The sequence below is a fragment of the Artemia franciscana genome, chromosome 1 (genome assembly GCF_032884065.1).
Source record: "Artemia franciscana chromosome 1, ASM3288406v1, whole genome shotgun sequence".
Lineage (NCBI taxonomy): Eukaryota > Metazoa > Arthropoda > Branchiopoda > Anostraca > Artemiidae > Artemia > Artemia franciscana.
Genome location: NC_088863.1, coordinates 67,892,166 through 67,917,837, shown reverse-complemented (window position 1 = coordinate 67,917,837; position 25,672 = coordinate 67,892,166). Strand labels below are relative to the sequence as shown.

At 35.6% G+C, this 25,672-nt stretch overlaps 1 protein-coding gene across 2 annotated transcripts in view; it reads left to right on the top strand.

The window, feature by feature from the left end:
* The window catches only part of LOC136033184 (FERM, ARHGEF and pleckstrin domain-containing protein 2-like), a 158,226-nt gene that overhangs the window by 29,001 nt on the left and 103,553 nt on the right, over positions 1 to 25,672 (top strand). For both annotated transcript variants that reach the window (XM_065713892.1, XM_065713897.1), the window contains exons 2-6: positions 3,364 to 3,564; positions 4,576 to 4,680; positions 9,743 to 9,965; positions 16,327 to 16,450; positions 20,706 to 20,793. In XM_065713892.1, the coding sequence (XP_065569964.1) occupies positions 3,406 to 3,564; positions 4,576 to 4,680; positions 9,743 to 9,965; positions 16,327 to 16,450; positions 20,706 to 20,793 (699 nt within the window). In that variant the 5' untranslated portion in view covers positions 3,364 to 3,405. The remainder of the gene's footprint in view (positions 1 to 3,363; positions 3,565 to 4,575; positions 4,681 to 9,742; positions 9,966 to 16,326; positions 16,451 to 20,705; positions 20,794 to 25,672) is intronic.

Genomic DNA, 25,672 nt, shown 5'->3' with positions numbered 1-25,672 from the left:
GGGTAATTTTGAAAAATTAGAAAAATGACGTATTTTTAACTTACGAAAGAGTGATCCGATCTTCATGAAACTTTATATTTAGAGGGACCTCGTAACTCAGATCTCTTATCTTAAATCTCAACCAGATCCAGCGTCATTGGGGGGGGGGCAGTTGGGGGAGGAGACAGGAAATCTTAGAAAATACTTAAAGCGGAGAGATCAGGATGAAATTGGATGGGAAGAATAAAACAAGTCTAAGATACGTGACTGACATAACCGGACCAGATCCGCTCTCTTTGGTGTAGTTTGGGGGGGGGAGGTAATTCGGAAAAATGAAGTATTTGTAACTTACGAGCGGGTGATCAGATCAAAATGAAATTTGACATATAGAAGGATCTTGTGCTTTAAAGCTCTCATTTTAAACTCCGACCAGATCCAGTGACATTGGGGGGGGGCGAGTTGGAGGGGGAAACCGGAATTCTTGGAAAACGTGAAAACCGGGGCATTTTTGTCTTACGAATAGGTGATCGGATCTTAATGAAACTTGGTATATAGAAGGATCTTATGTCTCAGATGCTCCATTTTCGACTCGACTTGGATCCGGGGACATAGGGAGTTGGAGGAGGGAAACAGAAATCTTGGAAAAGGCTTAGAGTGGAGGGATCGGGATGAAACTTTCTGGGAAGAATAGGCACAAGTTCTAGATACGTGATTGACATAATTGGAACGGATCCGTTCTCTTTGGAGAAGCTGGGGGGGGGTGTTAATTTGGAAAAAATTTGAAAAATTGAGGTATTTTAACTTAAGAACGGGTGACCGGATCTTAATGAAATTTGATATTTAGAAGTAATTCGCGTCTCAGAGCTTTTTTTTCAAATCCCGACCAGATCTGTTGACATTGGGGGGAGTTGGAGGGGGAAAATCGGAAATCTTGGAAAACGCTTAGAGTGCAGGAATCGGGATGAAGTTTGGTGGATAGAATAAGCAAATGTCGTAGATACGTGATTGACGTAACCGTACTGGTTTTGCTTTCTTTGGGGGAGTTGGGGGGAGGGGCTCAGTGCTTTGGCGAGTTTGGACGTGCTAGGAACAAATTGGTAGGCGTGTCAGGGAGCTGCACAAATTGACTTGATAAAGTCGTTTTCCCAGATTCGACCATCTGGGGGGCTAAAGGGAGAGGAAAAGTTGTAAAAAATGAGGTATTTATAACTTACGAGTGGGTGATCAGATCTTAATGAATTTTAATATTTAGAAAAACATCGTGACTCAGAGCTCTTATTTTAAATCCTGACCGGCATTAAGCCTCTGATTTTCCTTTTAAATCAATCTATTGTTTCTTAGAATTTTTTAAAGGTCATACCATATGGGCTCTTGGCTCGAAGTTCGACTTTCTCTCAACTGTACTTTTTAAAACAGTAAGAAACTTTAGTGTAAAGAGCGGGGCGTTGAGGTGGGAACAGCCCCTTTCATATACAGTGTAATTTCTGTTCGTTTTAAGTTCTAATGTCGCTTCTTACTTTCAGATTAAAAAAAAACTTGTTTTTTTATATTTAATTCCTGAACGTTTTTGAATTAATGCGTGTTTTGATTTTGGCTCTCTGCACATGAATAATTAAAACCAAATTCACATTTTTTTTTTATTGCTAAATGGCTTTCTCATAGTTTTGAGAAAAAACGGAGTGTGGGAGGAGGCTTAGTTGCCCTCCAATTTTTGGCTACTTTAAAAAGGCAACTAAAACTTTTAATTTTTTACTAACGTTTTTACTAGTAAAAAATATTCACAACTTACGAATGAACTCACGTAACGAACTTCTATGTTCATATGTTTTTATTACATATATGTCTTCCCCTCGTCAACACCGCACTCTTTACACTAAAGCTTAAATTTTGTCCCAATTCCTTAAGAATGGCCCTTGAATCATAAAGGCCATAGAATAAATTGTTGAAAATATTTAAAATACTTTAGTGTAAAGAGCGAGGTATTAGGAGGAGGTGAACCCTGTATGTGTAATAATTTCTGTTCGTTTTAAGTTTTAATGCCGCTCCTTACTTTCAGTTGAAAAAACTTTTTCATATTTATTTTTCACTGTTTTCTTTAAATAATGATAGAAAATTCTGCGCCCCCTTCATGGATATTATCTTCCCCCATGGAAAGATCCCCCCACGTAACCCTTCCCCTAAGTCCCTCCTCCCCCAACCAAAAAAAATCCCCCTGGAAACGTTTGTACACGTCCCAATAACCATTACTGCATGTAAACAATGGTCAAAGTTAGTGACTTGCGGCCACTCCCCTGGGGACTGTGGGGGAGTAAGTCGTCTTGAAAGACACAATTATTAGAATTTTTGACCATTCTGAATAAAATGGCTATCTCAAAATTTTGATCCGTTGACTTTGGGAAATAAATGACTGTGGGAGGTGGCTTAGGTGCCTTCTAATTTTTTAGTCGCTTAAAAAGAGCACTACAACTTTTAGTTTTTGTTAAAATGAACCCTCTTGGGACATTCTAGGACTACTGGGTCTATACGATCACCCTGAAAAAAAAAAAACAAATAAACACGCATTTGTGATCTATTTTCTGGAGAAAAATACAAAATTCCATGCCTTTTTAGATAGGAGCTTGAAACTTCTACAGTAGGGTTCTCTAATGCGCTCAATCTGGTGGGAGGACATGAGCGTGAAAACATGCTGAAGACATGAGCGTGAAGGGATGTAGTTGCCCTCCAATTTTTTAAGACACAAAATTTTAATTTCTACTGAAATGAGCCCTCTTACGACATTCTAAGACCACTGGTTCGATACAATCACCACTGGGAAAGAAAAACAAATAAACCCGCATCCATGATTTTTCTTCCGACAAAAAATACAAAATTCCACATTTTTGCAGATAGGAGCTTGAAACCTTTACGATAGGGTTCTCTGATACCTGGATCTGATGATGTGATTTTCTTTAAGATTCCATGACTTTTAGGGGGCGTTTCCCCTTATTTTCTAAAATAAGGCAAATTTTCTCAGGGTCGTAACTTTTGATTGTTAAAACTAAACTTGATGAAACTTATATATTTAGAATCAACATAAAAATACAATTCTCTTGATGTAACTATTCGTATCAAAATCCCATTTTTTTGGAGTTTCGGTTACTATTGAGCCGGGTCCCTCCTTACTACAGTACTACGCTCCTTGCTTACTACCACGAACTGTTTGATTTTAGTCTTTATGTGAAGTACTCCTGAAGGATTACTGATCATATGCCTGTTTACTGATCGAGAAACATCTTTCAAGTGATGAAACTTATGGTAATCTGGATTGTAGCAAAAAGATTATTTTGTAGTTGGACAAATTAAATGTGCTAAATATGCTTGGACATGATGATCCTTTTTTTATAGGTTTTCTCCTCATCTGGCTGAAACCTTAAGTCAGTTGGTGCAATGGTAAGCGAAGAAAGGGGGAGATCACATTCGGCATCTTCTGATGTGGATGGGACTTTAACTGGATCCAATCGACGATCATTGTCCACCGGAAGTGGAAAAGTGATTTCCATGAGGGTGCAGATGCTTGATGATTCCATCACTTTGTTTCAAATTCAGGTATGACTACTTTCTGATCGGATTAAACAGGCCTTTTAAGATCAATTGATGATTGGTTAAAAAAATCTGTATATAATTCAGTGCCTGCATATGTTCTTTAGAATGACTTCACCAATTTTGTGCTTGTAATTCAGGTTTGTTTCTAATTCAGGTATGACTTCTTTCTAGTTGGATTAAACTGGCCTTTCAAGATCAAATGATAGTAATTGGTTAATAAAAATCATTATATAATTTAGTGCCTGTATATGTTCTTTAGAATGACTTCACCAATTGTGTGCTTGAAATTCATGTTTGTTTCAAATTTAGGTATGACTACTTTCTGGTCGGATTAAACACGTCTTTTAAGATCAAATGATGATGATTGGTTAAAAAAAATCTTTATATAATTTAGTGCCTGGATATGTTCTTGAGAATGACTTCACCAATTGCGTGCTTGTATTTGTACTCGAAGATGGAACATTTATTCCTGGCTCTATTTAAAATGGCTTCACCGAATTCGTGCCTTTAATATATGCTTGAAAATAAAATTGTATATGTGATCTTCATGGTCGTATCCAGGGGAAGGGGGGCTGTTGGTCTTTAACCTCTGTCCCCCTAAAAATTGTCTTGCATATTTTTGAAAATTCCCCCTGAAAGAAGCTTTTAGTTCTTGTTTTTATCTCTTTGACTTCTCTCTGAACTTCTCACTAAGGTCTTTTTTTTTCTTGAGAACTTAATTTCTTCTATATTTCAAAAACTCAAATCCATAAACCAAAGACCGTTTTCGCAAATATTTATGTTATGTTAGTGTATTTAACAAGTGAAGAGGTGTCCGATATATAAAAACTAAAGAAATTATTCGGAATTAATCGATTTTTTTTTTCTTTCAATTTTTTCTATCGATTTATATTTTTGGAATTAATTAATTAATTATATATATATATAATATTCAGAATTTATCCATTTTTTTCTTTCGGTTTTTCTATCGATTTTATATATTTTTTTTATTATTTCTTTACTTCACTTTTGTAGACAAAAGCAATTGGACAGGTCCTGTTCGACCAGGTTTGTCGGCAGCTTAGTCTTTTGGAATCTGACTACTTCGGATTAGAATACCAGGATACAAATGGAACAAAGGTGAGCCATGCTTTTTTATAGCTGACAGTTCATTCTTTCTTTTCTGCTTATCTCATGTAGTGCTTTTTTTTAATTTGTAATTGACATAAGTCATTGATTTACCCTAATATTACCCTTGACTGCCATCTATACCGTTTCCGTTGCGAACAAGGCTATCGTTTCTGTTACAATTTTTTTTTTTTTTTTTTCGATTCTCATCCTAATATAATTCTTAGGTTTTTAAATTGCGTAATTATCATGGAAAGTAACATAATTGCTAATATTTTTGTAAAATAGTTTAATTAGCATATTCGGTCATGTATTGTTTTTCTACTTATTGTACGAACATTGTGTAGCCCATTTTATAAAGACTCCTAGTTAAATAATAAACGGCATAAATTGTAACATCCAAAATGTATATCACGCTGAAAAATCTTCCTCCTAAAAATTCCTCTGTGTTAAATTCCCCTGAAAGCTCTCTGCGGTTAATTCTACGCCCTCTAATAGATAATTCCCCCACATGAAAAATTTAGCAGCCACAGAAATTAGAGAAAGTACCTAAATGTCGATCAGATGTCCTAAGGGGTAAAAAAAAGATCAGATATCAACGAACGGTTCTAGGACAGGGGCGTGTCGGCCTCCAATCATTTATGACTTTAAAAAAAGGACAAGGACTATCAATTTCAGATAAAATGAGCATCCTCAGAAGTTTCTACGACCACAACAGGGAGATTGGGGGTGAGGAGGGGGTAGACTCTCCCCATGCGATGTATATTTTGCTATTTTTTGGGTTTAATTTTACTCTTAACTTTGTTGATAACGGCGCAGACCAGAAATATTCCAAAAAAAAAAGATCACGAGTGTGTTCTGTTAGTTGTTTGTTTTTTATTCCCAGAGATGGTCGTATCGAACCATGAATCCTAGAAGATATGGAGAGGCTCACTCGAACAAAAATTTAAAGTTTAGGGCAACTTTAAGTGATCAAACAGATTGGAGGGAAGCTATTCCCCTTTCCTAGAGACATCCGATTGAAATTTTGAGACAGCCACTTTGTTCAGTATAATTTAAAGGTCAGGTCCAATAAATATACCTCTAGGGAAGACATGACCTCCTAAAACCCCTTGGGGAGGCGCTGTATGTTTTGAAACCTGTTCCTTGTTTACATGTATTATTCTTCATCTGGAAACACGTGGACATATTTCGTGGGGAGTTTTCTACGGGGAGAACTTTCAGTGGGGAAGAAATTTTTATGGAAAATTTCCCTGTATTCGTATACAAAATCCTTTTTATTTGTCTTTCTTTCTCTTTAGATGCACGTTTATATATATATATATATATATATATATTTATATTATGTATTTAATTTTAATATTTAATTTAATTATATAAATTATGCTCGTTTTAAGTTTCAATATTGTTTCTTACTTTCAGTTGAAATCACTTGTTTGTTTTTTTTATTCAATTTCACAAAAGGAGAAGCATGTCGCATCTTGTATAAAAAAAATGATTATGAAAGGATTTTCCATTGCTATTTGGAAAACTGTTACCCATATTGTTTTTTTTTTTTTGTGAAGCGCTAGTTGTTCGAAGACCAGAAACTATATTTTCCAACAGTTTGATTTAAAATCCCCCTCGTCATAAGTAATATTACGAATTTTTTTTTTTATGCAACTGCTGATCGAACATTTTGACAAAATGTTTGCAATTTTGTACAAGGTTGTTAAGTTGTATAAACTTAAATATTTTTTTCCAACTGAAGTACTGCTGTCGTTGTACCTATTCGTTAGTATCGTCTTATATTAATTATGGATGTATGATATGGGCGAGTGATTTTTACACAGATTATAAGAGAGCACAGGTACAGCAAAATAAAGCTGTTTGGATTATTGGAAATTATGACCGAGGAATTGATAGTGCATTAAAAAGTTGAATTTATTAAATATAGGTCAGAGATACGAAGAAGGGCATATTTCTTTTTCAGTACTTGAATAATTTAGGACCTGAAGTGTTTAGAAGTTATTTTAAAAATAATTTGTTTTACCTTCAGTATTCTACCCTATATGGAAATGATCCGATTAATGTGTTGAGGAATACAACGCGATCGGGACGTGTGACAAGACACAAACGCCCAACAATTTGGCATGCATTCCCTGAGTATATAAGGGAATATGAGAGTCTCCCTCAGCTTAAGTGCCGGTTAAAAATACATTTTTTGAATGATAAATGATCAAGATGGTGAAGAGAAGCGTATTGAATGAGAGTGGGTTATCCAGAATTTTTCGGGCCTGAGCAATTATTTGAAATATTATATATATTTTTTTCTTTTCTTTTTCGTGTATTTAATGAGTTAGTTATTGATGATTAAAGTAACATAAATGTAGTCGCTATTACAGGCCAGAACGGTCAATTTGCGACTAATTGATATGTATGTGATATAAAGGACCGTCTTATCCGTTGATTTTGTGTGTGTATTTGTTTTTCTCTTTGTGTTTTTTTTATTTGTTATTGCTCCACCATATTTACTTTATGTATCATGTGGGTGAAAATTATATATACAGCTGTCCCCCCGTTTTATAGAATGTAACAACTGCATCACAGCTGAAACTAGATTGCAAGTGAGGCTAGTGCTTTCCGGTCTGCGCAGGGAAATTCTAGTGTGTCTCTTCATTAAGCATTCTGAAAAAATGAGAATGTTAAGAAAAATGAAAGCTACAGGGCAACTGCGCATCGGGGTTTTTATGAAATGTGTGATGTGATTTTTGATTAAAATTTTTTATTTTGTGATTTTTGATTGTGTGAGTTTTCAAAAATGTCTTCAAAGCAGTACTACCGCCAAACAAGCTGCTATCAAAGCTAATTATTTCACATAAAAATTGAAAAGAAATTTACAAGAAAAGGCAAGAAGGTGAAAATCCAGTAGAGGAAGAAGAAGAATTATTTTGTGCAGCTACACCAAACTGATTTTTTTTTTTTGTGTACTGCTAGGGTACAGTAACCTACTTGACTTGACTATAGTGAAGTCATCTATAATTCAAGACCAACTACTTGGACCTCTTATATTCATTTCTAAACATTCAGACAAAATCGACACAAAACCTTAGCCTATATAAACATTTGATGAAGTCAACTATAGTTCAGTTAAATCTCAAGCAAACAAAAGTAACACATGCAAATTTCTAGTAGAACATTACCTTTTAGCTATAAAAACAACGATAATTATTATTCAACTCCTTATTTAGAGGTTGATATCAATAGGGCGCCCTCCTGACTTTATTTTAAATGCATTTGAAAAATTAAAGGAAATAAATTTAATAATCACAGGATAAGTTACAATTATTTAAAAGTGATGCAAGAGTGGTCAGAATAGTCAGAAGAGGGGCCCGCGTGGTGGCAGCCGTGCACACAAAATTTTTGACTTGCATTCTTTTTTAAGCAAAATTCCGTCTATTTCAGCCTTGGTTCGCACTCTTTTTAGTCGTTGGCTGTTGGCAATCCTGCTACAAATACCACTTGAATTGTAATTTGGTTACCTAATTCTATCTCTCAGCTTGACTTTTCGCTGGAGGTGCCTAATGTAGATATGAGGGTACCCTGGGACACAATGAACAAAAAGTGTCTCTGGGTACCCAGGAAGACATGTCTAAGAGTACCCAACCAGCGCAATTTTCACAGAGATCGAATTTTCTATCACTAGGTGGCAACGTAAATCAGTCACTGAACAGTATTCTGGAGCCAAAAGGATCGCTGCTTCTGATAAAAACGTGCTCATTATCATACAACAGACCGTCCAGAAGTTATGAAAACCAGATCCACTTTCTTACTCAAAGTCCAAAGAAAAACTTCTTAACGAAAATCTCTGATAAAATATTTTCTGGTGTCTTCGGGAAAACACGTGATATACCACCTGATAGATGGCACAATGGATAATTAATGCAGACTTCTTGAATAAAATTTTCTTCACAAAGGTACCCCATGTCCCATCTCCCTTATAGATATATATATATATATATATAAAAGTTTTGAAAAAGTGATTGAAAAGTTTTAAGACTGCATTTGTTTGAAAGTAGTCCTCTTCTCAGTAAACTGAACGATTCCTGTAGCGTTTCGACTTCTGGAAGGATTTTTGAAAAAAAAAACCTTCCGTAGAAGCCTCAGAAACCCCGATTATTTGCTTAGATGCCGTCAATTGAGCCATATATTTTCACTCTCATAGACAATTTTAATTTGAAAAAGTTAGAAGTGACCAAATTATTAGAATAGAATGGCAGCAGATTCACTCGAGTCCTGAATTAGGCCAAAACACCTTGACTCGGAACGCACAGTTGGCTTGACCGATTTTTCATGGAGGAGCCAATTTCTCTCCTCCCAGAAGGTGGGTATTTTTACCGATATTTTTCGCAAAAGTTGAACAACATATGTTCCTGGATGATTGTATTCTCCCTATGATCAAATTCGTGATGAATAATCCCTACATAATTGAAAAAAAATACCAACCACTTCTTCACTTTTGACAGGATTTGTCGCGCTTTCTTAAGTCGTGGGGAATTTGGTCTCTAAACTGACAAGACAAGGCCCTTTTTAACGAATCAAAAAGGGCGTGACTCCCAAAATTACGTGACTCTTCACATGTTCTTGCCCTTTCCAAGATTTTTGGTCCATTTTTGCTTGAATTAAAAGTTCTTGGGACATTTTCAATTGGTGGAAAGATTTTCGGCAATTTTGGAAAGATTCTCGCGCACAGTTGTCTCATAAGTGAATTGGCATTAATGTGTTATTTCTGTTTTTTTTTTTTTTTTATCCATATTACACAGTTGATAATCCACCACGACATAAACACGAGCTCACCCTCAACTGGCTGCTACGTTACACTGATTAACGATACATCAGTGGTTGTTTAAAAACGTATTAGGGATAAACTAAACCACCACTTCCGTACTAACGAGGAATTACGTACTTCTGAGCAGTTGTTCCATGTGCGTCATTTACTTTCGAAGCTTACCTGTAACAATTCATCTTTTTATTCACTGTTATTATGTGACACAATAATTATTTCTCCATACTAATAGTTTTTCTTTGTTCTCAGTTTTGGCTTGATCTTGAAAAACCAATTTGCCGACAACTTAATTTCAGTCTAATAGACCCCCTTCTTCGTTTTGTTGTGAAATTCTACACTCCTGACCCTACTCAGCTGGAAGAAGAATTTACAAGATACCTTTTTGGCCTTCAAATTAAGCGTGACCTAGCTCAAGGCATACTTCACTGTCATGACAGCACATCAGCGTTACTTGCCTCATATATTGTTCAAGGTAATATTCATAAATTGTTCAAGGTATATTGTTCAAGGTAAGTTTTCGTCAACTCTTCACTTTTTCTCATTCTATTCTTTCAAGTTTTCCTTCATTTCAAATTGTTTTATATTGGTGAAAGTAATATAAATATTTATATTACGAAATACGAAATATTTCTATTTCGTATTTCATATTTCTATATTTTTATTTCTTATGAAATAAAACAGATATTTGTAAAAGTGAAGGAAAAGGACTAAACAACTGTTTGCGTCTCAGTTGAGCTTAACTGCCTTTAAATGTGGGCAAACTGAGTCAACTCTTTTTGGATCCCGGTTAGCAGAGACACTATGGGATATGTTTGACTGAGATAAGGATTTTGGCTCACAGTTTGACTCATTTTATGAATCGGTCAAAACCTCTTTTGTCAATGTGTGTAGGATGACCTCAGGCCTTCTCAGAAGCTGATGAAGAAAAATTTACCTTTGCAAACCTTAAAAGTCAACCAAGTTATCGACAAGTTCAGCTGCTGCTCGCCTTGAACGTTTTTAAAACTATATAATATTTTTTTGACTTTAATATTTTTGACTTGGTAGGTCAAACGCCTTTATCAATTTCAGGAATTTTTGATTTTGGGGGTAGAATATTCGGGAAACCTGGCAAGTGAGTAGTTTGTCGTCAAACCTTTGTCTCCACCTTCTTGTTTTCCTCCAAGTTTGATGGCTGATGGCTAGGTTGTTCAGGGTGAACTTGTTGCTCAAGAGGCATTTATCTCCTATATCTGAAATGTAGGAAAAATAATTGCTTCTTTAATAAGCTCAAGTCTCATTAATGATCTTATTTTTACGATAGTGAACCGAAAACAAACAGTCTGCTGTCGTCTATGACATTATATGACATTATCATGTCTATATCATATCTATGTCGTATATGACATTCTTGTTACCTCCGCTGACGAGAAACATCCTTGGCATTGAATGTCGTCTATGACGACATTCTTGTTACCTCCGCTGACGAGAAACATCCTTGGCATTGAATGTCGTCTATGACGACATTCTTGTTACCTCCGCTGACGAGAAACATCCTTGGCATTGTTGTCAGAACGGAGCCTGAAGTCCATAATAAGCTCAGTACATTGTTTTGAGAGAGCAATTTTGTGGTTCGATGTAAATTGCCTGGCATTAAATGTTGCTAATTGTACCTTCTGATTTTCACGTCAATTTCTTGGGCTTTCCCGCAAGTTTCAGAAATTCACCTTTTTAAGGTTTTTCCCAGTAGTAGACCTAGTTGTCATTATCTTTGGTTCGAGGGTATTTTATTTGAAGAGAATTTCTCCTTCAGGTATTAAAGTAAAATGAAGATATCTAGGAATTTAAAAATCTTAGAGAGCTTAAACATATTCTTTCTAGGTTGATTTAAAAAAATTTTGTTTTACATTTGAATTCGGTCTTGCGTCACTTATTGCCTAAGTATAAGGATATCAATATTTTCTTCCCCTCTGATACTACTCTATAAAGTAAGGAGCCTTCTCCTACATACAAATAGATCCTTGCTTAATTTGGGTTCACTTTATATTGTGTCATGTTTGTCTTTTGTTTACCTTCAATTACGGGATGGTGTTCCTCCGGCCCTTAAAACCAAACCCTCTTCTGTCTCACACCATTCTACATATCATCTTCTTAAATTATGATGATATTTTGATTCATTCAGTCCATCAGTCAGATTTCAACCCGTAGATTGCTTGTCAGTCGGCCAGGAATACTTTACCTGAATTGGCTAGAAAGTGTCAACCCTTTTGTGCCTTTAAAAGGATTCTATAAAACATTTTTGACCTTTTTTTTTACGCCCACATGCGGTTGACATCCGGTCCCATTTGCCCACAGAGTCTTGCAAAAAGTTATTTGGTGTTGAATGTTTTGATTTTACTGATTATCAGTATCGTATGCACTTAGTGTAGGCTGGTTTTTCACCAGGTCACTGGAAATTAGGTACATATGCAAAGTCAGTAACTACAAGAAAATAGTTGTAAAGTAGTTTGAAAAAGTAGTAAGCTAATTTGAAAGTAGTTTCAAAAAAAGGGGTGAAAGTACCCAATGTGTCAGTTAATTAAACGTTTAGAAGGTCATTACGTAGCCGGGAAACAATCATCTTTGGTACAAACTTGTATGGGGCAAACAGCCACTTTCTAGGCAATTTTTCCTTAATATTTAAGGTGAAAGTGCGTGCTCTAGGTATATTAAAGCTTCAGAGAGTTTTAGGAGTTGATATTTTAATTGATCCTAAAAGTTTCACTATATAGTTCCACGTCTTTCTTTGAAAGGCTAAAGAAAGTTGATCTAGAAGCAATTGTTTAGAGAGAGAGAGAGAAAGGTTTATTTAAACAACAATCGTAGCTCAAATCGCTAATTTTATGTTTAAATACAAAACATGTTATTATGCACTATTATATATTGACATAAAAAAGGGAGGAAAGAGTTCTGGTAGCGGTTTGTCCGAGCACGCACGGACACAAGTTTTAGCTTCTGTCTCATACGGATGACTGTCAGGGCTTCTGGGGGTAAAATGTCACGGTGAGTAGGAATAGACAGCAACATTTTGCCAAACCTCAGGATAAGGTCACCAAAACGGAATTCTAAACTTTGGAGTTCAAGGGTTGCTTGGGCATCGTGGTAGGAAATGTCTCTATTACTCAGGATGATCCTGGTTGCTCATTTTTGGACTGACTCCAGCTCCTGCATTAAATAGACGGTTCTTAATACTGACGGGCCCCAGACAGGACAGGCGTATTCAAGTATGGGACGTACGTAGCACATGTATGCCCGTAGAAGATTTTGGGCGTTACACCCGAAGCGACGGATTTTTGAAAGGGTTTGCAGAGATGCGTTTGCTTTACGGGTCACACTGTTAATATGGGTAGTAAAGGTACAATCACGCGAGAAAATGACACCTAGTATTTTCACCTCACAACAGGAAAATGAACTTCAGGGGGGGGGGGGGGGCGAAGTCTCTCTTCAGTGGGTTCAGTCTAAGTATTTTTGACTTAACAGAGTTAATAGTCGATTTCGTATCAGGCCACTGTGAACATAGTAGATCGAAAGTGATTTCGAGGAATTGTTTAGTGGGGACATTGCCATGAAGAAGATAGGCGATTAAGAGCGACAAATCGTCTCAAATTTGTATATGTTGGTATATTTTACCAGCAAGTAGTGGATGATGGCACGAAACGTTATTCCTGCCACTTTCGTCCCTTGTGGGGCACCGTAGGTTATTTTACTCCATTCTGAGTCACAGTCCTCTTCGTGTACACTTTGGCAGGCCACTAGGTGTGATAGGAGATCAAAGCTTTGCGAAAGTCGATGGATGCTAGGTCGACAAAACAGCCTTGCTTTTCAAGTAATTTCAGGATCTGATCGTACATTCTGACTAGGTATATAGACGTCACACATTTTGGGAGTCCGCCACATTGGTATTTGTTGATAGTCTGTCTTACTTGCTCTAGTAGCCGCCGCAAGATGAACGAATCTGTCACTTTTGCTAGGCATGGCGTTAGGGAGATTGGTCTTAAATCATCACACGACTTGGGCGGGTTCACTTTGGGAATTGAACGGATGTGGGCCTTTTTTCACGATCTAGGGAAGGTCCCGGACGCAGAACACTGGTTTATAAGAACTGAGAGTGGCAGGGCTAGGAACAAAGCTAATTCACATATGAACTCTGCAGGGATTTCGCCTGGGAAAGGAGAGACGTTTGTCTTCACTTTCCTGATTTCACTATATACCTCAAATTCACTGAGCGCTATTGTGCCTTTGTTGGGACAATCATCAAGAAGCGAGGCTTTCTCGGGGGGGGGGGGGGGGTAACGGCTGAAAAAGTGGTACAAATGGAGGTAAGAAATGCATTAACGTCACTAGACCCCAGTATTCGCCCATTATCGTCAAATATCTTGACACTGGTTTTGAAACATTTCCACTCATCGCTTTGAGTGATGCCACGTTGCAGGCTCAGTGTTGAGCAGGGGATCAACTTTTTCACGACCATACTTGCGTTTTGCATATCTGATCATGTCAACCATTAGGTTTCTTTTGATCGCTTCTTGATTTCTCTTGCCCCTTGAGTAAAGGCAGCTGCGTTCGTGGATCAGGGCCTTGATAGTGGGCGTAATCCATAGCTTGTCTCGTATTCTCTTTCAACCACAGTCTTTGTTGGAAATATCTCCAGGTACTTGGAGTGCAATTTTTCACTGAAAGCACACACCCTTTGTTCAAGAGAAATGTCCTTTGAAACCTCTGGGAAGTCAAATTCGGCAATTCACCGGCCATATTCACGGATTGCAGAGTCAGTTATTGGTCTTGTAGTGATCCGTGAAAGCTTGAGTTTTATCGCAGAATTCTTGGCCTTGAGAAATAAGGCGTAGTGACCAGACAAGCCGACTGGTCCCAAGGGCAATCTGTAATTACCTACTAACTTTTGAATCAACTTACCATTTCTATTAAATTCGCAATCCAAGAATCCCTTAATAACATATCTTAATAATATATAACTAATGATCAACGTCTACTGGGTGATCTACAACCTGATTGAAATCGACATTTTTTTTTGAAAGATTTTATTTTGTTTCACTATAGGAATTTTTCATGTTGTCATCTATTTGATTCGCTTGTGTTTCATATGATTATTGAAAATTTTGCTTTTCCGGTCGAAAAAAATAAAAAAAATTCCTTAATTTTTTACCGGTAAGATGGTACTATCAGTATTTTTAGATAGGCATTCTAAAGTCTTTTTTGTTAGAAATGTCTCCACGAACTCATTCGATAATTTTGCTTTCTATCAGGCTTATTTACAATAGGAATTAACGTAGTGAATTTGCTTCTTTTTTTGTACGCTTGACAGATTTGATTCCTTCTTTGTCAATAATGGCATTCTTTGTCGTCCACCAGGTATCTTGAAACCGCTTTAACTATTTTTTTTTGCCTACCTTGGATGATACAAAGTAGGTAGGTGGGAGTGTTCTTAAGAGTGAATTTTTTATAATTCCAAAAACACAATTTTCTGTTATATCTACGTTTCATTTCCGTTTTATTACAGTTCTTATACATAACATTTATACAACACATTTAATGGTAAGGTGCTGAGAGATGATATTACTAGTGGGCCGAAATAACTCGTATTTGAACGTTTGATCAGAAAGTAGAATCTTTTTGCCGACGACATTTTTTTTTAGAGAGAGAGAAAGATGGGTTTATTAATATAATAACAAAACAAAACAAGCAAATGGCCCGAAGCAAAGCTTGTTTCGGCTTACAACCCCAATACACATACAAATAAAAACAACACGAAAAAGAAGAAAAAAATAAAAAAGAAAAGAAAAGGAAAATTAAAAAGAAAAGAAAAGAAGAAAAAAAATTAATTACCCTGCATTTCAATCGAAACGGAAATACACTTCAAAAGAGACAAAACAAAAAGAAACTAAAACCACTTGACCAGTATCGCCAAAAACAAAACCAACATCTTGGCTCCACTTGAGGTCCACTCAACTATTAAAACCATAAATATTAAGGCAAAATAGCTTTAATTCCCGCCAAAATTCAAGAAAAGTATCCATGTTTCTCAAAGTCGTCGGTAAACAATTCCATGCATGGGGTCCTAGATGCCGAATAGAAAATTGAGATCTACGGGTAATAGCAAGCGGACGACGAATTATATCGGACTGTCTCGTAGAATGTGTATGAATATCACTTCCTAGTTCAAACATACTTTTAAAACATATTGGTAAACAATTTTGAAAATATTTATATATAAACAGGCTTCGATAAAAAGTAATAAGTCCTGCTAAAGGCAAGATTTAACTTAAAGACATGGTATTTTTTATTTTTTTTTTTTTTATACACCTGACAGATTTGATTCCTTTTTTTGTCATTTACGACATTCTTTTTCGGGCACCAGGTATCTTGGTTCCGCTTTAACTGTCTTTCTTCCTACCTTGGATGATACAGAGTAGATAGATATGGTGGGAGTGTTTTTAAGGTGAAATTTTTGAATTCCAATAATACAATTTTCTTTGATGTCTATGTTTTCGTTGGATGAGTTTCTTCTGGCTAGTTGTCAGGGGATGAACTAATTTGTCTCTGCGTCCGTTTTATTACATTTCTTATACGTAAGATTTGTTTCGGCAAATCTTAGCATTAGTTCAATCTAACACAGATTGAAACAACTTAATTTTCTTTTTAGTTTATTTTAATAGCTTTATTTATCTTTTATGATAAGGTGCTGAGAAATAATATTAGTGGTGGGCCAAAAAACCTCGTATCTGAACGTTTGATCAGAAAGTAGAATCTTTTTGCCAACGACATTTGACTTAAAGACGTGGTACATTTCTTTTTAGCCGAATGTGGTGATTTTGCCTCAGAAGATTATCCTGATTCTTATTATTTATCTGCTCACAAATTCGTTCCGCATCAAGACATAGAGATGGAAAAACGGATCATGGAAAATCATAGGAAGCACATGTAAGTTATTTTGATTTTTGGTCCATTTAAAATTGTAGCTGTTGCAGTTGCAGTTGTAGTTGCAGCTATCAGCACAAGACACATAGCTTTTCTTTTTTATATATATACTATAAATGTAGTTGTCTTTTTTGTCTGTAATTATGTATCAATATTTCAGTGGGAGCTGATACCCAAGAAAAAATGAACCGCGGCCGATAGTAACTAAAAATTTAAAAATGAGTTTAAAAAACTGTGTTGTGGGACAAAATCGGCATTTGTAGCTGATTCAGGAATGGTAACTATTATCTTGATTAGTCATAAAACAGTAAAACATTAGTCTTAAAACAATAAAAGGTCGTTGGAAAAGCAAATGTTTAGGAATTTCGAAAAATAGCCTGAAACCCCAAAAAATGTCATGCAAAAATCAAATATTTGCAAATATTGAAAAATTTAAATTTAGATATACACAAACATATAGAGTGTATCACAGGATTACTTTAACTAATAACATCATATAAACTACTTTTCCACAACCAGCATGTCCGGTAACAACTAGTGCGTATTTCATTATGCCAGATATAATCCTGTAAATAAGAAACGAAACATTCAATAATAGTGATACAAAATTTTTTACTGTGATCTTAAAGAAAAAGAAATCAATGGAATGTCGATGTTGCTGGTGATTTAAGTGTGCCCATAGATACAAAAAGGTACAAACCGTGGGGGAAGAGGATGTGGTAGAATTTTCTTGTACTTTTTTGGGGGGAGGGCTGTAGTTTCTCTCTATACCTCTTACTCTTGAGCAAGAATAAGTGATTCTGTCTAAAAATCCTTGCCAAGTTAATAAATAACTCTTCTAAAAACTAGTCATTAAATGTGATTGACTTTTTTCTTTAGGATTCTAGATGGGGGCTCTTTGCAACCTTAGATATAGGTTAATAGAGCCTTCAGGGGTTGATCTGGAACCTAAACAATTGGCAAGATGTCTTGAACGACAAATCGGTTCAGACTACTTCCTTTAACTTAAAAAAATCTTGATTTTAGTTTGAGTTTACTTTTTTTCACTCTAGATTTTGAAATCAAATCCAAAAAATAAATTTATAAATTCTTTTAAAACCTTAAAAATCATGTTTAGCAAGGGTATCAGTCTCAATGAGCTTTCCTGGGACTTATATGTACTATTAATCTCTTTTTTAAAATTTCACTTTTGTAACACACAGTTTTCTCAAGTTTATCAAAAGACAGTGATCTTTGGAAGAGGAAGAGGTGGAAATATATACTTTAAAACACCTGTTTCAGACTAAATTAAGGCTCTGGATCCATTCCTTCAAGTTTCACCAAACTTCCCGTAACTCTTATTGAAGTTTGGAAAAAGCTCATCATTTGAAGTTTACGAACTCCTTACTAAAAACGTTCTGAATGCTAACTGCTTTTTACTTAGTGATCAAGACAAAAACTTACTAAAAACGTTCTGAACGCTAACTGCTTTTTACATAGTGATCAAGACAACAACCTACTAAAAACGTTCTGAATGCTAACTTCTTTTTACTTAGTGATCAAGACAACAACTTACTATAAACGTTTGATGTGGATAAACCTTGATGTGGAAAATGCCCTCAGATTTTGTTCAACATTCCCTGAAAGCATCATTCTTGTAATCTTAGCGTTAGTGGTAATAGCAGTAGTAGTATGTACATAATTCTTTTTCTGTTAGTTCAACATTCCCCTCGAACTATCTTGAAAATTTAAACTTACTACTCTTAGCTGTTCGTGATATATTTTTGATACGCGCTTTTGACAACCAACGTGCACTTAGTGTGTCTTAATTTGGTTCAATATTCCCCTCAAAATTCCCTGAAAGCTTCTTAATTAAAAATAATTAAATAATGAAAATATACTTCTTAATTAAATAATGAAGATATACTTTCTCAACTCTAGAGTAGTTTTCTCAAGAATGAAAGTTGCTTTATCAAGATCAAACCTTTTGCAGGAATGCAGAAGAAACATTGCAATAGCAATGATATGAATTTTTGTAAATTATATTAACTACACATCTAAACCAGAATCACTTCTTTTCTTTATTCTTTTTTCTGTCTTAATTTCCCTGAGTCGACCGAACTGCTTCCCTGTGACTCGACATTGGTACGCGATCTTGTCTCTAACCGCTCTTGTTCGGGCACTATGGACACATGATTACAGCGTTCTATGATGAGCTGTTTAATTACTGGAATAACCCATGGTTACCCAGATTCACTTTTTACAAATTTTTTCGTAGGGAAAAACTCTAAACAACCATCGGTTCTTTCAGCCCTTGTGTTCAGAAACAATTGTAACTAGCAATATTACCAAACTCCTTGGTCAGCTGCCAAGTCTCTTTTATTGCTGCTATTTGGACATTCTTTTTTTTTTTCATTTAAGAATTACTTCGAATTTGTCAACTTTGTCTGTTAAAGAACGAGTATTGTTCAGGAGGATTTCTTTACAAAAAGATTCGCTTTGTAAGGTCCGGTGGAATGTCTTGACCCTTGTTGTTTATTGTTTTTTTTTACTCTCGTTTGTTCGTTATAGTTTTCTTTTATTCTGTTTATTTTAAGTATCATTGGAAAAACCGTTTGGTCATTTTGGCTTTTTTTCTTTTCTTTTATAAATATATATATATATATATATATATATATATATATATATATATATATATATATATATATATATACTAGCTGTTGGGTGGCGCTTAACGCCACCCCAACACCTAGTTGGTGGGGCGCTTCGCGCCCCCCCAAGCCCCCCCGCGCGCGTAAGTCGTTAGGCGCCATTGTAGTTGTGTCCCTGTGAATAGAGATAGATATATATATGTTTTTAACTATGTAAAACATGCGAATATACAACATTCTTCGCTGTCCCATTGTCTGTGCATATAAATAGATTGTCAGGTTTACTTACTCTTGAACATGCAACATATAATTGTCCATGGGAAAAACAATCCGTATTCAGATCTATACCTCATTATTCTAATGATGTGTCCCTGTGTCCCGGTCGTCATTTATATTCCCTGTGTCCCGGTCGTCATTTGTGTCCCGGTGTCCCAGTTTGTAATTTCTCTTTGAGTGTCCCGGTCGTCATTTATATTCCCTGTGTCCCGGTGTCCCAGTTTGTAATTTCTCTTTGAGTGTCCCGGTCGTCATTTATATTCCCTGTGTCCCGGTGTCCCGGTCGTCATTTGTGTCCCGGTGTCCCGGTCTGTAATTTCTATTCGAACAATCCCTGTGTCCCGGTCGTCATTTATATATCCCGCCTGTGCCCCCGGCGTCCCCGTTGTAGTTGTGTCCCTGTGTCCCGGTCGTCATTTATATTCCCTGTGTCCCGGTCGTGATTTGTGTCCGGGTGTCCCAGTCTGTAATTTCTCTTTGAGGTTCCCGGTCGTCACTTATATTCCCTCTGTCTCGGTCGTCATTTGTGTCCCGGTCTGTAATTTCTCTTTGAGTGTTTTTTCTTTTTAGTTTTTTTTTAGTTTTTTACCTTTTTTCTTTTTTCAGTTTTCTTTTTCTTCTTTATTTTTCAGCGTCACTATGAAGTACATATCGACGAACCTTTGTTTTTTTAACTTAAATCTGGTAGGCATTGATGACCTTATCCAAGTCAAAATCCCAAACCCAATCATCATCGCTATCATTTTCAGTTTTGATATGTTTTGACTCTCGCTGTCCAGGTGGATTTTCATCTAACTGCGCGGTTTTGCGTTCTTTAGCCGCAAGCCTGTTTTCTTGCTGTTCTTGTGATTCCTCGGAACGCTTTCTTTTCTTACTTTCTCTATCAGCAGCAAGTTTTTTGGCATAAACTCTTTGAGCAGCTTCCTCGGCTGTTGCCATTGTAGGTTCTTCAGTCATTTTACAATTAAACATTTTTCCGTGAACAAATGTCTTAAATACCGTTAATGACGTCACCGTCAAAGCAAAAATGACGACAACTAATTTCATGACGTCAGTCAACACAGAAACATGACGTCACCTGATCCACAGACAGACACACAGACAGACAACTTATTTTTATATATATAGATATATATATATATATATATATATATATATATATATATATATATATATATATATATATATATATATATATATATATATATATATATATATGGCTAGAAGTTTTAAATTTTCAAGAAAATATATGTTTTTGAAACACTTTCCTTTCTTCAGTGACCCCTTCTTTCTTTCTTTTTTTGTCTTTTTGCTTATAAAGAAATTTAATGCTTTCATGAATTTGCTTTTAGAGGTCAGACGCCAGCAGAGGCTGACTTGAATCTACTGGAGACAGCAAGAAGGTGTGAATTGTATGGAGTGAGAATGCATCCTGCAAAGGTAAGTGTATAATATAACATCTTTTATATTCTAACTCTTTATATCATTATTATTGTTTGCAAATTGGGCCTTTGGCTCTCAGTAGTAGTACCCCTTTGTTAGGCCAGTTATTGGCAATTTGACCTTGGCATTCTTTCCCCTATATAATCCGCTTACACTCTATGGTCAAAAGTTTGGGCCTTCGCCCGTCATGTGATCTCGTCTGAAATTGAATTTTCTGTGTATTTTTTTTTTTCACTTTATTAAATAAAAATTGAAAAAAATGTTTTTCAAAGAAAAATAAAGAGCCGAATTAAAAGCAAAGACGAGCAAAAATAAAGTACTATAATAATTTTAGCTTAAAACGACTAGGAATCGCTACCAGAGAATAAATGATGCCCAAAATAAACAGAAACTTAAATAAATGCTGACTTAATTACAAACAAAAATATCACACATACTGATATAGATATATAAATAATTCTTAAAGGAAGTAAAAATCAAAATGTATATTTCACCCCAACATAGTTCATTTAACCTTAATGATAATATAATTCATTTAACCTTAATGGTTGAAGTTTTGTTGTGAAAAGAAATTTGTAGGAATTTTGAATAAAACCCTGGAACCACACAAAAATGGTGTTAGATCGAATAAAAGATGCACTATTGGAATCTCCATGACCGAAGACCCTTTAAAGGAGAATTACCGCCTGGCGCATTGGGTATAGTTAAGTTTTTCTTTTGGTATAATCCTCCTCATCCTTATTCTTCCTTGTATTTTTCTGTTGCCGCTAATGGGGATTGAAACTTCATAAGAGAAACGTTGAAGTGATCAGTAAAAAGGAAAATGATCTCTTTTGTTTGTAACAACAGATAATTTTACAATAAAATTCAATTTTTTACAAAAACCTGAATCATCAAATTCAAGATGATACAGTAAGTATCTTTCGACAAGGTAATATACTTCTCGTATATGTTGAAAAATTCGCTTGCTGGGGTATGATGTCAACATTTAGTGTTTTCGCCACCTGAATCCGTGTGGCTCGTTCGTTACTATTCCAACTAAGAAAACCAGTTAAAATCTTCTAATCTGTGATTTTATATGGGATTTGTGGTATTTTATTATAGAGTATTGTTATTCATAAAGGAGTAACCATATTGTATGAAGGAGTCGCGTCATTTTTTAAAAGAGAAATGGCATTTTATAAGGGATTAGCTATTAGTGGAGAAAAATAAATGACGATACCAACAATTTTTAATTTTGTTTTCTGTTTTGGAACTTTCATCAATTTATAATTAACTATTATTATAGTAATTTATTATTATTTAATCATAATTATCTGTTTATTTCAATGATTTTTGAACAAGTTTTATAAATTTAAATATTGAAAAGAAAACCCAATTAAACCTTTTCCTTTGCCCGAAAAAAAAAATAGATAGTCACAGACTGTATAAAACTTGTCAGGCAAAACACCTCAAATTTGTTTTTCTATTAAAAAGGAAATTTTATATAAATTACGAAACTTTTGAAAGAAACTTATAAGTTACACTGAAAGTTAAAACTATTTGTCATGTAATACTATTTTTAAAAAAAATTCCCGTCCATATTCAAGTGATAAGTAACTTTTACCTACGAGAATTTTTTTAAGGATTTTCACAAGAGCCTGAAGCCTCTAAAAAAGGATGTCCAACTAAATAAAAAAGTACATATTTGAAATAGTTGCTGTTGAAGAGCATTTAATGAAGAGCGAAAGCCTCCCACCTGAGACAGCAGGGAACGTCACATTTTGCCAGGGTAGTAGTGGATGAACTTTCTTTTTTATGGACGAAGGATGACAATAGCAAAAGGCCACTTTTCTTTGCCATTCATCTTGGTCTAAACCGAAAAAGTTAATATCTGAACTGGGTGCAAATAAGTGATAACTGAGGATTTAAATAAAAATAGAACGTCATGGAAAGGACATGGAGTGAAGCTTTGAAAAAGTTTGGGTGTTGTAGGACCGTCCCCATCTGTTTTGGCCTCGGGTGGCTTTGTTCTGAGTTGAATTGTCGCTAGTAGTAGTGGTTTTATTCTGCATTGAATTGTTGTTAGTAGTAGTAACAGTCGGAGTTGTCTTTTCTTTTTTTTACGGATGAATGATGGCAATAGCAAAGGAAAGCTTTTTCTTTATCATTCATCTTGGTCCAAACGAAGGAAGTTGATTTCTGAATTGGGTGCAAATAAGTCATAACCAAGGGTTTAAATAAAAATACAACTTCATGGAAAGGACTTGGAGTGAAGCTTTGAAAAAGTTTGGGTGTTGTAGGACCATCCCCAGCTTTGTTGGCCTCGGGTCGCTTGATTCTGCATTGAATTGTTGCTAGTAGTAGTAACAGTCGGAGTTGTCTTTTCTCTCTTTTTTCTTTTTACGGATGAAGGATGACAATAGCAAAGGGGTGCTTTTTCTTTACCATTCATCTTGGTCCAAACCGAAGGAAGTTGATATCTGAATGGGGTGCAAATAAGTCATAACTAAGGATTTAAATAAAAATAGAACCTCATGGAAAGGACGTGAAGTGCAGCTTTGAAAAAGTTTGGGTGCTGTAGGACCGTCCCCAGCTGTCTTGGCCTCGGGTGGCTTTATCCTGCATTGAATTGTTGTTAGTAGTAGTAACAGTCGGAGTTGTTTTATCTCTCTTGTTTTACGGATGAAGGATGACAATAGCGAAGGGGTGCTTTTTCTTCATCATTCATCTTGGTCCAAAATAAGGAAGTTGATATCTGTATGGGTTTGCAAATAAGTCATAACTAAGGATTTAAATAAAAATAGAACGTCATGGAAAGGACATGGAGTGAAACTTTGAAAAAGTTTGGGTGTTGTAGGACCGTCCCCAACTGTGTTGGCCTCGGGTGGCTTTATTCTGCATTGAATTGTTGCTAGTATTAGTAACAGACGGAGTTGTCTTTTCTCTTTTTTTTCTACGGATGAAGGATGACAATAGGAAAAGGGTGCTTTCTCTTTACCATTCATCTTGGTCCAAACCGAAGGAAGATGATATATGAATGGGGTGCAAATCGGTCATAACTAAAGATTTAAATAAAAATTAGAACTTCATGGAAAGGGGGTTGTGTGAAGCTTTGAAAAAGTTAGGGTGTTGTAGGACCGTCCCCATCTGTTTTGGCCTCGGGTGGCTTTATTCTGCATTGAATTGTTGCTAGTATTAGTAACAGACGGAGTTGTCTTTTCTCTCTTTTTTCTACGGATGAAGGATGACAATAGGGAAAGGGTGCTTTCTCTTTACCATTCATCTTGGTCCAAACCGAAGGAAGATGATATATGAATGGGGTGCAAATCGATCATAACTAAAGATTTAAATAAAAAATAGAACTTCATGGAAAGGAGGTTGTGTGAAGCTTTGAAAAAGTTAGGGTGTTGTAGGGCCGTCCCCATCTGTCTTGACCTCGGGTGGCTTTATTCTGTATTCAATTGTTGTTAGTAGTAGTAATAGTTAGAGTTGTCTTTTCTTCTTTTTTTTTACGGATGAAGGATGACAATAGCAAAGGGTGCTTTTTCTTTACCATTCATCTTGGTACAAACCGAAGGTATATGATATCTGAATAGAGTGCAAATAGGTCATAAATAAGAATTTAGATAAAAATAGAACTTCATGGAAAGGGGGTGGAGTGAAGCTTTGAAAAAGTTTGGGTGTTGTAGGACAGTCCCAAGCTGTGTTGGCCTCGGGTGGCCTTATTCTGCATTGAATTATAGATAGTAGTAGTCGCAGTAAACAAAGATAGGCAGCAAGCGCAAATTTGACAAAAGCAAATAGGGAAATTCAAGGCTGTATTTTTAGTAATAGATCTGACAAAGTTTTGAGGAGAAATGCATATTTTATCTACAATCAGATAGCGATCTCAGAGCTTGATGCCAGAAAATCCCCCTCCCCGAAAAAAACAACAAAATAACAATGTTGTTAAATAAGCAGGGCGAATAAAATTGGTGAATAATACATAACAATCAATATTTAGGCATTATTTTTAGGCAGTTAAATGAAAATTACCTTTTATCGGGATTTGGAGCGTGTTTTACTTCAGTGATTCTAATTGAAAATAGAAGAAGGAAATGAAATAGGGCTGTCCTGCTCTTTTCCACCACATTTTACACTTAGTAAAATGGAGTAAGCAACTTCTTGCACTAATAATGACATGTATTCAACTAGGAACGACTGCTCCTCGAGGAGTCACAGCCTCCTTATTGTAGTGCAACCAAACTGTGCAAAATTTTTATGTTTATTCTGAATTCTTTGCTATTGGACAATACAATTTTTAAAAGCTAAAATATGGAACCTTCCTGGATCTTCCTAATAATTTGTTACTCTACTAAAGAAGAGTTAATCTGCTAAACAAGAAAAAAAAGCTTTCTAAGCTGTGATACTTTCATTAAGCGCCAATTTTAACTTTCTCCAATTTACTGATTGACAAGTACCCAACGAGTGCACTGAATTCTAATAGTTCTAATTTTTCCAAGAGTTTTTTTCTGCTAGTTTTAAGTTTTTTATTGAATTCAGCCAGTTTAACCAAAGACCTAGTGCCTTTGCAAAAAGACGGACTTAGTCAATACAAATGAAGATTCTGAATTATTTTCATCGTTTTAATTCTGGTTGGTTCTTTAAAAAAAAAAAGAGAATAAAATATCCTAAAGATTTCAGCCTGCCCAATGCGATGTATACTTGACCTAAAGTTTTCTTAGCTATTACTTCGTAACAGTTTTGTAACGGTTGTAACAATCTAAACTGGTAGGATGTGAGAAAAGCGTTTGTCATTGCTGAAAAGAGACCAAATGTAGATACAAGACAAAATATATACCCTAATAACTCGTTAAGGAGTTACTTTCGACTTTTTAATCTCTTGATTTTATTA